The sequence below is a fragment of the Nicotiana sylvestris genome, chromosome 12 (genome assembly GCF_000393655.2).
Source record: "Nicotiana sylvestris chromosome 12, ASM39365v2, whole genome shotgun sequence".
NCBI lineage: Eukaryota > Viridiplantae > Streptophyta > Magnoliopsida > Solanales > Solanaceae > Nicotiana > Nicotiana sylvestris.
This window is the reverse complement of record NC_091068.1, coordinates 146,745,494-146,758,140: the sequence shown is the minus strand read 5'-3', so window position 1 is coordinate 146,758,140 and position 12,647 is coordinate 146,745,494. Positions and strand designations below refer to the sequence as shown.

Here is a 12,647-nt window from a genome sequence, read left to right as displayed (position 1 = left end):
AGGCGAAGGTGCCATATGGACAAGTGAATATGGTCTTCTCCTGATCTTCCGGAGCAATCAAGATTTGGTTATACCTAGAATACCCATCCAAGAAACAGTAGAAGGCACGCCCAGCAAGTAGGTCTAACATCTAATCAATAAAAGGCAAAGGAAAGTGATCCTTACGGGTCACTTTATTCAACTTGCGGTAGTACATGCATACCCTCCAACCGGTGATGGTTCTGGTAGGAATCAACTCATTTTGTTAATTTGCAACCACGGTCATGCCACCCTTCTTCGGTACACATTGTACAAGTGAAGTCCAAGAGCTATCAGAGATGGGGTACACAACCCCAACATCCAACCACTTGATCACCTCCTTTTTCACAACTTCTTGCATTGCCTTGTTTTACCTACTTTGATGCTCCAATGAGGGCTTTGCATCATCTTCCAAAATAATCTTGTGCATACAGAATGCGGGGCTTATCCCCCGAATATCAGCTAAAGTCCATCCAATTGCCTTTTTCCACTTTTGAAGCACCGCCAATGTAGCATCAACATGCATGTTAGTAATATAAGAGGAAAGAATAACTGGCAAAGTAGAACTTGGGCCTAAGAACTCATACCGGAGGTGTGGAGGCAACGGTTTTAACTCCAACACCGGAGGCTCCTCAATTGAAGGTTTTGTTGGTGGAGTCTTCCTATTCTCGAAATCTAGAGAGAGTTTCCTAGGCTCATAAGAGTAAGAGCCCATTCTATGTAAAGCATTCACACACTCCACTCGGCCCTCATCATCATTGACATCAAGATTCAACAATACAGCCTCGAATGGGTCCTCTACATTGATCATTGCACTGGTGTCATCGACTATCACTGCTGTGACAAGGTCCACAAAAGAGCACACCTCGGTGTTGTTGGGCTGCTTTATTGACTTGCACACATGAAAGACCACTTTTTCATCACCCACCCGGAAGGTGAGTTCCCCTGCTTCCACATTAACTAAGGCCTTCCCCGTAGTGAGGAAAGGTCTCCCCAATATGATAGGAACTTTATAATACACCTCACAATCCAAGATCACAAAGTTAGATGGCAAGATAAATTTATCCACCCGGACGAGCACATCATCAATAATACCCAATGGTCTCTTCATCGTTCTATCCACCATTTGCAACCTCATGGAAGTCGGCCTAGGTTGCCCAATACCCAAAGTTTTGAAAACTGAGTAGGGCATCAAATTGATACTATTCCCCAAATTACATAGAGCCTTTGCAAAGTCCGCACTCCCAATGGTGTAAGGAACAGTGAAAGCACAGGTATTGTCAAGCTTCGGGGCCATTGAATGCACTATTGCACTAACTTGGTGAGTCATCTTTATGGTTTCACAATCCATAGACCGCTTTTTGTCACCAAGTCCTTCATGAATTTAGCATAGCCTGGCATTTGTTCAAGAGCCTCCACTAAAGGCACATTAATGGATAAGCTCTTCATCATGTCTATGAACTTTTTAAACTGGTTCTCATTTTTCTGCTTCGCAAGCCTTTGAGGATAAGGTGGAGGTGGGCTTGGCAAAGGAGCCTTGGTTTTAGGCACAACCGGCTATGGCATGTCAATTACGTGTTCCCTAGATGGGTTCACATCATTTTGAGTTTCTACCTCGGTATCTTGAATATCAATCCTCACTTCTTCATTAACATTATCATCAATCACATTTTCAACCACAAAAGGAACTTCATCTTCTTACAACTCAACATCATCACTCAAGATTTGCTTTTGTTTGGAGGCATTCACATCACCGCCTCGTTCACTCCTTGTAATTACTGCTATAACATGATTGTTCCCACCTTTCGGGTTTACTACCGTATCACTTGGTAGAGCACCCTTAGGGTGAGTATTCAAGGACTGTGAGATTTGGCCCAACTGAACCTCCAAATTCTGAATCGAAGTATTGTGGGAAGACAATTGAGCATCAGAATCCGTGCTCTTTTTCATCATCTGTTCAAACATCATTTCAATTTTCCCCATATCATTGCTAGAAGAACTGGGACCTTGAGATAGAAATGGGGGTGGATTGTTCGGTTGTTGGTACATTGAGGGCCTTTGAAAGCCTTGACCCCGATTTCTTTGGTTTCCATTATTCCATCCACCTTGATTGTTGTTGCCACCCCAATTGTTATTACCATTCCAATTTCCTTGATTGTTTTGATTGTTGTTCTGATTGCCCCAGTTGGAGTTTTGGTTGTTATTCCCTCAATTACCATTGCCTTGTTGTTGTTGATTGCCCAATTGCCTTGTGGTTTCCATTGTTGTTGGTTGGCAGAATTGCCTCTTTGGCCTTGATAATTATTCACGTACTACACCTCTTCACTTTGTCCATCAAAACCATCATCTTGAAATCCACCACAATCATTGTCAAATTGCTCCGAATTCCCTTGGCTCTGTTGACCTCTTTGTCTTCTTTTGTTGACAAGCATGTTAACACCCTCCATGGCATTCACTTGGCGAAGATTTTGAACTTGTTGCAACTGTGCCTTTGCTAGTTGGTTCATAGTAGTTGTCAACTCAGCTATAGCCTGCCTATGATCATGTAACTCCTTGTGCTAATGAGTGACCGTGGGGTCACCCTGGGGCACGTTAGCTCTACTTTGCCACGCAGAAGAAGTGTCAGCCATCTCGTCAAGTATGTCACAAACCTCATCATAAGATAACTTCATAATGTTGCCCCCAATAGTTCACTATGCATTGGTTTGTTGTGTTAATGCCCGTTAAAAAGTTTGTTGGATCATCACCTCGGTCATATCATTGTTGGGGCATTCCTTCACCATTGTTCTATAGCGCTCCCAAATCTTATGCAAAGGTTCCGTGGGATCTTTCTTGAACGCCAAGATCTCATCTCTTAATACAGCCATATGCCCAGGTGAGAAAAATTTTGCAATGAACTTATCCGCCAACTCATCCCAAGTAGTGATGGTATGGTTGGGAAGTCGCTCAACCCAATCCAATGCCTTCCCTCTAAGTGAAAATGTGAAGAGTCTCAACCGGAAAGCATCCTCGGACACATTAGTTTGCTTGCTCCCCCAACAGGTATCCACGAACCCCTTGAGATGTTTGTAAGCATTTTGATTTGCAGCGCCCGTGAAATACCCACGCTGCTCCAGCAAAGTTAGCATCACATTGGTTATTTGAAAATTTCCCACCCGGATCCGGGGTGGGACAATTGCACTTGCATAGCCTTGGTTTGGAAGCACTCTAGGAGCCACTCTTGGAGGTGGCAGGGGAGGGTTTGGAATATTATCATTGGACTGGCGGCCTCTCCTTTGTCCGTGAGGCACAGCAAGGACCTCATCTTCAACATTATCATCTACTTCCTCCCTCGGCGGAAGATCTCCAAGAGGTGCATTGTTTAAGTTTGCTGCCATTTTGTACCTAAAGTTGTGACACAAAAAAATTAGTAACACAGAAAGAAAGAAGAACAATACACAAAACTATATAGATAGATATCCAAAACCGTTAGCTTCCTGGCAACGGTTCCAAAAAGTGATTGAGGCCAACCCTGCACTACTATTGAGTAGCGAGAGAGGTCGAAGCAGCTTTTACCTGATTAAGGTCGGGATCGCTCTCCACAGGGAGCTAGATATTGGAGTCGGTTGTCTATCTAAAGTGGAGTTGTGCATTTGCTCTAAATTGCACGTCTACACATTTTTGGTTTTGATTATGATTCTAATTTTATAAAACTACAATGCTCAATTAAACTAAAATAATCTAAAGTTAAACTATTGCGAGTTGTTCAAATGATTAAAAAGGCACCAGGGTAGTGACTTTCGCCTAGGTGGTCAATTGACGGATTCTTGAGTCTAAAGCTAGATTGTCACATTTGGGGAGTATGATATAACCATTGCACGATTCTACTCACTCTATACCTCTCGGTAGTTCGAGTGATTTGGCACGAATTGACTTTCTCATGACCAATTGGGTATGCAAATTTTCACAAGCAATCAAGGTTCAAGTCGGGTATTACTATCTCTAGGTTTAACCCTTTAATTGGGGCTATCAATCTCGGGTACGCCCCAATTCCTTGTTGGACCAATTTCAGAGACTTAGGCTCTCATCTCAAGAAGAGCCAAAGTCAACTAAACACAAACTAGTGTTTGCAACCACTAATTCAGCAATTAAACATGAAATTAGTCCAAATATCAAACACCCATAGACAATCAAGCATCAAAACACAAGACTCATCAATTACCCAAACTAGGGTTGAGCCACAACCCTAGCTTATGGGTCTAACTACTCATAATTAGAGAAGAAAACAAAGGAATAGATGAAGAAAAACTCATATTAATGAATTGCTAAATTAAACTTGAAGATTCAATGTTGAAATGAAGCTAAAAGTACTCAAAACAGCTAAAATAAATGAAGTCACGAGCGCAACCTTCAGTACAAACGATCTGATGACTTAAAAAATGGGAAAAGAAGCTATTTATACTAAGTTGATAATTCTAGACAAAAATACCCCTGCGGGGCTAGTACGGACCGCACAAAATAAGGTGCGGCCGCACTAAGGCTCTTGACTTGAATATCCAGCTCTCTGAACTTGGGCAATGTGGACCACACAAAATTGAGTGCGGTCACAGTGGCTTCTAGTGCGGTCCGCATGAAATGGAGCGTGGACCGCATTGGGCTTCAATCTTCAAACTGACAACTCTCTGAACCTTAGCTCTGTGGATCGCACTAAATCGAGTGCGGCCGTAGTGAATCCAATGTGGATCGCAGAAAATCCTTTGCGGCCGCATTGCCTTTTGGCCTGAGATGCACACTCTCTGAACTTCACTTGTGCGGACAGCATAGAATGGTATGCGGCCGCACTAGCCTTATTTGACTGATCTTTGCCTGGTTTTGGTACTTGTGAAAGTTTCACTCCCTTTTGAGCTGGTTTTTGACACCTTGTCACCTTGTTGATCAAACCTACAATCATGCACAACTTGTGAGCCTTTGGTACTATTTTGTACATATTTCTAATCAAAACCTGAGCATGAAGGAGTGTAAAATGCATTATAATTCCTAGTTATCACCATCCGCTATCCCTACTGTCTTCAGGACTGACCAAAACTCTCTTACTTCTGGCCACGAGAGTAAAAAAACCTTCACGAAACAACTTTGGGGAGTACAGGTGAAGAAAATGCCGAAAAGTAAAAGGCACAGAAACCAGTTTTGCTAAATAACGAAGGCATGCAACAACCCTCCCATACTATGGGGCCAATCTGGCCAAGGCACACATTGAAATAATGACAGAATTTAAGGATTACTAGATCAATAATAGGTTTGAACCCTAAAGTGAAGGGGTAGGTATAGACAAAAGAAAAACCTGTATGATAGGAATTAATTCTCTGGTTGTCACCAGGAACTACAACTGGGAAATCTTGATTCCAGTGACACTTTCCACGAACCAGGGAAAGAAGGCCAATAGTGATCAAACTTGGGTAAATGCTAGCACAATTAAGGGAAGCCATGGAAGAAACTTAGTTTCTTATGGTTTCATAATCAATTACAAAAGAAAATTATTGAGGAACAATCTCTGCAACTTTAAGTTCACGCACAAAATTAGCTAAATCTCTATTTTTAGAAGAAGATCTAGGGGTTAAAGGAGCCCTAGGCCTAGTAGAAGATGGTTTAGTAGCATTACTCTGAGAGGAAGAACCATGGTTAGATATTGAACCAATACTATAAAACCTACCACCCCTCCTACTTCTAGTAGGAGCATTAGAAAGAACAAACTTATCAATAATCACAACCTTGCGAGGATCTGGGGAAGACGTGATTGTCCAAAGAAATGCAGAAGAAAGATGCAAAGCAGGAGTAAGATGATGGATATTAAAAAATGAAGACTCTAAGAAATCAAAAAAGAATGAAGTATTTATAAGAAGACGCGATCATTTTTAAAGTTGGTCATTATAAAGCATCATAATGGAACTGTCACTTTGTGATTGATGCAGCCGCAGAGAAACCCTAAAAAGCGCTGAAAAACTGTAGCACCAATCGTTAGAGGCCACGTGGCATGGGCATTAAATGGATGTGATGTCTGTCACATCGGTTTTAAAGAAGACATGATTATATTTGAAAAACAACGGTAGAGAGTTCCCTTCATAAAAGCTTTACACTTCCCGAATAATCAGTCCAGAATATTCAGAAAGTGGGGGGACTATCTATATTGGTGAAAAAGGCATTACACGTGGAATTCTAGTATGCTGACGAAGCATGACGTGTAGAGCAGTGATATAGCAACAAGTGGCAGTCTTAATTAATAGAACTAATTGAGAGAGGAAAGCACGAGAGAAACACCCATGAGATAGTACAGAAAAAAGAATCGGGCCTGACATTTGTCAAAGAAGAGGTGTGGACGGAATGAATAAGGATCAAAAAAAGGGAGGATGCATGAACGAGAAGTAAATAAGGAAGGAAAATCGGAACAGTTATAAGGCATAAGCAATAAATATGCCAGTTACGACTATTTGTGGTAATGGGCAATCATTATAACTAATGCCCAACATAAACCCAAATTATGTGAAAAAATTGTTATGATTGTACACTCCTATATAAGGATACAGAATTTTATTTGTAAGGACAAGTTTCAAGTACTACTGAAATACATTCTATAATTCTTTGCTTTATAACCTTGATTTAAGGGATTGATTATTGGATTATTCCTTATTTCTTTTTGCTAATTCCCTCTATAATTTTTACAATTTTGCAAATAGTTGATCAGGAAAGTGGAGTAAAACTTGGTTATCAGTAACCCATTTTCTTCTAAATCTAAGCTTTGCCAAAAATCAATTTTTCAGTTAAACAAATTGGTTCCGTTACTGGGAATCTGATAATTTTTTCACTTTTCAAATTCTTTTTCTGACAAACAACTATGTCGACTATTAATGATATCAACCAGCTAAACCCACATGAGGGAGCAACTCCACCTCCCCTCTCTCCGTAAGGATCTCCTCAACATTCTCGTGACGGATCACCTGAAAGATTTGTGTCACACGCTAATGATCAGTAAGGGGACAAATAAATTGCCGAACAAGACGCTCTAAAACAATTGATTGCAGAGCATGTGAACAGTGCTCTTAGATCCTTTGTTATGGGATTGCCAACTGTGCCACAAACTACTCCACCAGTTAATACCGCTACCCTAGAAAACCCACGCTCTGGGATCGACAATTTTGGAAGCGGAAGAACTCCAGTGAATCTCGTGATGGAAGGTCAGGTATACCAAATAATTCTGATTTACAAAGTTTGGTACTAACTTTGTAGAAACAGATGAAAGAGCAAAATAATCGCATAGAGCAAATACCTGGCATACCGCCCGTTATTAAAGGGGTAGTTATTGATAAATATTCAAAACATCCCTGGAAGCCAAGTGCAACACCTTTCCCGACTCCTAAAAAGTTTAAAATTCCTGATATTCCAAAATATGATGGAACAACTGGCCCTCGAGATCATGTAACTGCATTCACAACTATCATGAATAACAATGATTTAACCAAGCAGGAAATCGAATCAGTTTTGGTTAAAACATTTGGTGAAAGACTCACGAAAGGAGCATTAACGTGGTATTCTTTTTTACCTGAAAACTCTATTGATTATTTTGCTGAGCTTGTATATTCATTCATAAAAGCATATTCGGAACTCAGAAAGTGGAAAAAGGGATGGAAGACATCTTTAAAGTAAAACAAGGAAATACATAATTACTCAGGGAGTTTGTGGATAGATTTCAATAGGAGATGATGATGTTACTACGAGTACCTGACAACTGGGAAACTATGGCATTCGCAAACAATTTAAACGAGAATATTTCAGAAGCCACGAGGAGACTAAAGGAAAGTTTGTGAGAATTTCCAGGAACAACTTGGAATGAGGTGTACAATAGGTACAACACGAAGCTGCGGATAGAAAAGATATGGTTGCACAGCCAAGGATTGATGAAAGAGCAGGATCGAGATGTTCAGAATCAGAAATAAGGACCGGGAAAAATAGGTACAAGCCTTACATGGGACCTGCAGAGCGAGATTCTCATTCTAAGTAAGAAAACACACGGTCTGAATCAATATCAAGGCAAAAATATACGTGTTCTTCATCTAGATTCAGAAAGGAATGGGATGCACGAGGCAATGACTCCAATACAAATGCGAGGGTCGTGATTACAGTTTTAATGTCAGCACCTATGAGTTAGTGATTGTTTTAAGAGGTATGGGAGACAAGGTGAGATGACCTAAAGAGATGAGATCAGATCCGAGCAAAAGAAATCCAGATTTCTGGTGTGAATTTCACAACGATCATGGTCATAGAACAATAGATTGTAGGTTACTATAGGGAGAAGTCGAGTATTTGTTGAAACAAGGTTATCTAACTGACCTGTTCAGCAAAAAAGGTAGACAATCGTATATAAAGAACAGAAACCCCCGTCGCCAAAAAGAACAATCAATGTAATAATGGGGGGGAGACGATGTCTATGGTGTGACACCAGCTGCAAAAAAAGATGTCAAAAGTCACAGTCACTCATGGGAAACGAGTTTGCCAAATCTTGGATGGAGACAATATAACATTTGATGACGAAGATGCGGAATTCCTCTCAATGACGCGCTGGTAATATCTCTATTCGTACATGATAGTAACGTAAAATGAGTTTTGATTGACCCATGCAGTTCCGTGAATATCATTCTACTAAGGTGGTGGATGAAATGCAAGCTAACAACAAGGTGATACCAAAGGCATGGTCTTTGTCTGGATTTGATAATTCAAGCATTATCACAAAAGGGAAAGTTGTGCTTACCATATTTGCATAAGGGGTTATCAAGGACACAAAGTTCCAAGTGATAGATGCGGACACGACTTAAAATATAGTTCTAGGAAGTCCATGGATTCACGATATGGATGTTGTACCATCCACATTGCATCAAGTTATTAAATTTCCTTCACAGTAGAGGATTCAGCAGATTCGAGGAGATCAACAAGCTTATAGAAGTATCAATTCAGTGGTAGCTACAAGCACGGTAAATGATGTTGCAGGAGAAAAATAGCAACTATAGAATTCAGTTGAGGACATCGTAATACAAACCTCAACCGAAGCCTTTCCAGGACAAACTGATGTTGATTCAAGACCCGATGTTATTCAAGAGCTAGAAGAAAATAAAAATATTAAGACAACTACCGAAGAACTTGAAGCGGTGGTGCTATTTATATACCGGCTAGACAAAATTTTTTACATCGGAGCAAACCTAAGCCCAGAAATGAAAGGTAAGTTAATTGAATTTTTAAAAGCTAACACAGATTGCTTTGCTTGGTCGCATTCACATATGATAGGTATACCATTTGAGGTGGTGACCCACAAACTGAATGATGACCCATCATATCCACCTGTCAATCAGAAGGAGATGAAGTAGGGATCCTTCAAAAATCAAGTAATCCAAGATGTGGTACAAAAGCTTTTAAAAATTGGGTCAATACGAGAGGTAAAATATCCTAACTGGCTAGCTAATACTGTGGTAGTTCCAAGAAAGAACGGGAAATTGCGAGTTTGTGTAGATTATATTGATTTAAATAAAGTTTGTCCTAAAGATTCATTTCCTTTACCGCATATAGATCAACTAATTGATGCTACCACAGGACATGAGTTGTTAACGTTTTTAGATGCATACTTAAGATATAACCAAATAAAGATAGATCCTCTAGATGAAGAAAAAACTTTGTTTATCACAGACTATGGGACTTACTGTTACAAAGTCATGCCATTTGGTCTAAAAAATGTTGGAGCCACGTACCAAAGATTGGTAACTAAAATATTTCAAGAATATTTGGGAAAGACTATGGAAGTCTATATTGATGATATTCTAGTCAAATCAACACAAGTGGGAGATCATTTTCAACATCTGTTAGATACTTTTCAGATTCTCCGCAAATACAATATGAAGCTAAATCCAGAAAAGTGTGTTTTTGGCGTAGCTTCAAGTAAGTTTTTAGGTTTTATTGTTTCTAACAGGGGTATTGAAGTGAATCATGCACAAATCAAAGCACAAATCATGCACAAATCAAAGGGGTATTGAAGTGAATCATGCACAAATCGAAGAAACACCGAATGCACTCACAAGCAAAAAAGAAGTGCAAAGATTAACATAAAGAATAGCAGCCCGCAGATTTATTTCAAAATCTTCGAAAAAGGGTTTTAAATTCTTTTCAGTTTTGAGAAAGCAGAATCAATTTGAATGGACTGATAAATGCCAACAAGTCTTAAGGACCTAAAAATGTATTTTTCAAATCCGCCTTTGCTAGCCAAACCAAAAGACGGAGAAAGGCTGCTTATTTACCTTGATGTATCAGAAGTGGTGGTAAGTGCGGTGTTGGTATGAGAGGATAAAGATAAATAATATCCAATATATTATGTTAGTAAATCTTTGTTAGATGCTGATACATGATATCCTCATCTAGAAAAGCTTGCTTTAACATTAGTTAAGCATCTAGAAAGTTGAGACCTTATTTTCAATGTGATCCTATCTCAGTAATAACTGCTTTCCCTCTAAGGAATATGTTGCATAAATAAGAACTATATGGTAGGTTAGCTAAGTGATAAATAGAACTCAGTGAGTATGATATCATATATCAGCCTAGAATGGCAATAAAATCATAGGTTTTAGCATATTTTGTAACAGATTTCAGCACGAATTTAATTCCTGAGGTAGAAAAGGAATTACAGGTATTTACCGGATCTAATCCGGGGACTTGTATTTTATTTACTAACGGTTCCTCGAAGCTAATAGAACATATTGTAATCAAAAGTGACTCGCAACTAATAGTTAACCAGATACAGGGGACTTACATATCAAGAGAGGCACAAATGCAACAATACATGGAAAAGCTATGGGAATTAGTCAGACAATTTCAATTGTGGAAGGCTGTGCAAATACCCAGGGAGGAGAATGCAGAAGCAGATGTGTTGGCCAATCTCACGTTTGTTATGGAGATAACAAATGCAGAAAATGCTATTGTAATACATTTGTTTCATTCGGTGGTCGATCAAGACAAGAACGAGGTAAATTTTAATAATTTAACTTGGGATTGGAGGAACGAGTTTGTCAACTTTTTGCAGTATGGAATCTTACCCGAAGACAAGAAGAAGTCACAGATACTTTGCCAAAAAGCCACCCAATATTGCTTAATTCATGGAAACTTATACCGAAAAATATTCGGTGAACCTTTGGCATGGTTCCTTGCTCCTTCACAAACGGAATATGTGATAAGGGAAGTACATGAGGGGCACTATGGCAATCATGATGGGAGAAGATCATTGGTGAAGATTTTAATAATAGCAGGATGCTATTAGCCAAAAATAGAGGAAGGAGCAGAAAACTTTGTGGCCAAGTGCAATAAGTATCAACGATACACCAATAACATGCATCGCCCAGTAGAATTGTTACATTCAGTTATCTCGCCATGGCCTTTTATGAAATAGGGCATGGATATATGTTACCTCAAGCTAAAGGAAAGGTACGATTTCTATTAGTTTTAACAGATTATTTTTCAAAATGGATAGAAGCAGGAGCTTTCACACAGGTGCGAAAAAAGAAGTCATGGACTTTATTTGGCGAAACATTATTTGTCGCTTTGGAGTTCCAAAGGAAATAGTGTGTGACAATGGCCCACAATTCATAGGCACGAAAATCACAGAGTTCTTTCAAAGTTGACAGATTAAACGAATTACATATGCACCTTACCATCATGTAGCCAACGGGCAAGTTGAGTCAGCAAACAAAGTTATTATTAATAACTTAAAAAAAAGACTAGAAGAATCAACGGTCAAGTGGCCAGAAGTGTTACCGGGGGTATTATGGGCTTATCGAATGACAGCAAAAACAAATACGGATGAGACTCCATTTTCAATTGTCTATGGCACTGAAGCCTTAATTCCAGTAGAAATAAGTGAACCAAGTACGAGGTACACACATGCTACTGAGGAATCAAATGAGGAAGAAATGCAAATGAATTTGGATTTACTAGAGGAAAGGAGAGAAACAGTGCGAATAAGGATGGAAGCTCAAAAACAGATGATTGAGCGATATTACAATAGGAAAGCAAATCTGAGGTACTTCTTCAAGATTAGGAACTTCGTTCTCAAAAAGGTGTTTCGATCAACGAAAGCGACTAATGCGGGAAAGTTAAGTCCAAATTGAGAAGGCTCTTATAAGTGTTCGAGGCATCACTAGAAATGGAGCATATGAGTTGGAGACCATGGATGACAGCATACTACCATCAAACTAGAATGTTGTTCTTCCAAAGAAGTATTACTTTTAGACAAAGGAAGTACCCATGGTTAGGTATCACTTAGATATAACTTTATTTTGTTCTTTTGAATTTTACTAATAATTTTAGATGATAGGCAAAAAGCTAGCCCGTACCAAATGATGATATTAGACCTAAAAGACGCGGGAATACTAAATTATTCACGATCTAGATTGCAACCTTTCTGATGGAAAAAAGGGTTATGCAGTCATCATCTAAACGTATATCTCCGAGTTCCGTTTGTATTTTCCTTTTCAGGGAATGGACCAAAAAGAAGGAGTAATCCAGTGTTCGAGATTTTATACTTCAAAGCTCTAACATTATGGGGACTATGCATATAGAGAAAGAAG

At 39.3% G+C, this 12,647-nt stretch overlaps 2 protein-coding genes across 2 annotated transcripts; one reads left to right on the top strand and one right to left on the bottom strand.

Annotated features, from left to right (window-relative positions):
• Positions 1–388: 388 nt before the first annotated feature.
• Positions 389–1,348, bottom strand: LOC138883905 (uncharacterized). Its single transcript, XM_070164623.1, has one exon. It carries the CDS (start codon positions 1,346–1,348, stop codon positions 389–391), a length of 960 nt encoding a protein of 319 aa, XP_070020724.1.
• Positions 1,349–11,858: 10,510 nt separating this feature from the next.
• Positions 11,859–12,188, top strand: LOC138883904 (uncharacterized). The gene has a single exon (XM_070164622.1). It carries the CDS (start codon positions 11,859–11,861, stop codon positions 12,186–12,188), a length of 330 nt encoding a protein of 109 aa, XP_070020723.1.
• The last annotated feature ends 459 nt before the right edge of the window (positions 12,189–12,647 follow it).

What these genes read in the sequence shown, in the direction of transcription:
- LOC138883905 (XM_070164623.1), bottom strand. Translation starts at nt 1,348, where the DNA reads ATGACTCACCAAGTTAGTGCAATAGTGCATTCAATGGCCCCGAAGCTT.
- LOC138883904 (XM_070164622.1), top strand. Translation starts at nt 11,859, where the DNA reads ATGACAGCAAAAACAAATACGGATGAGACTCCATTTTCAATTGTCTAT.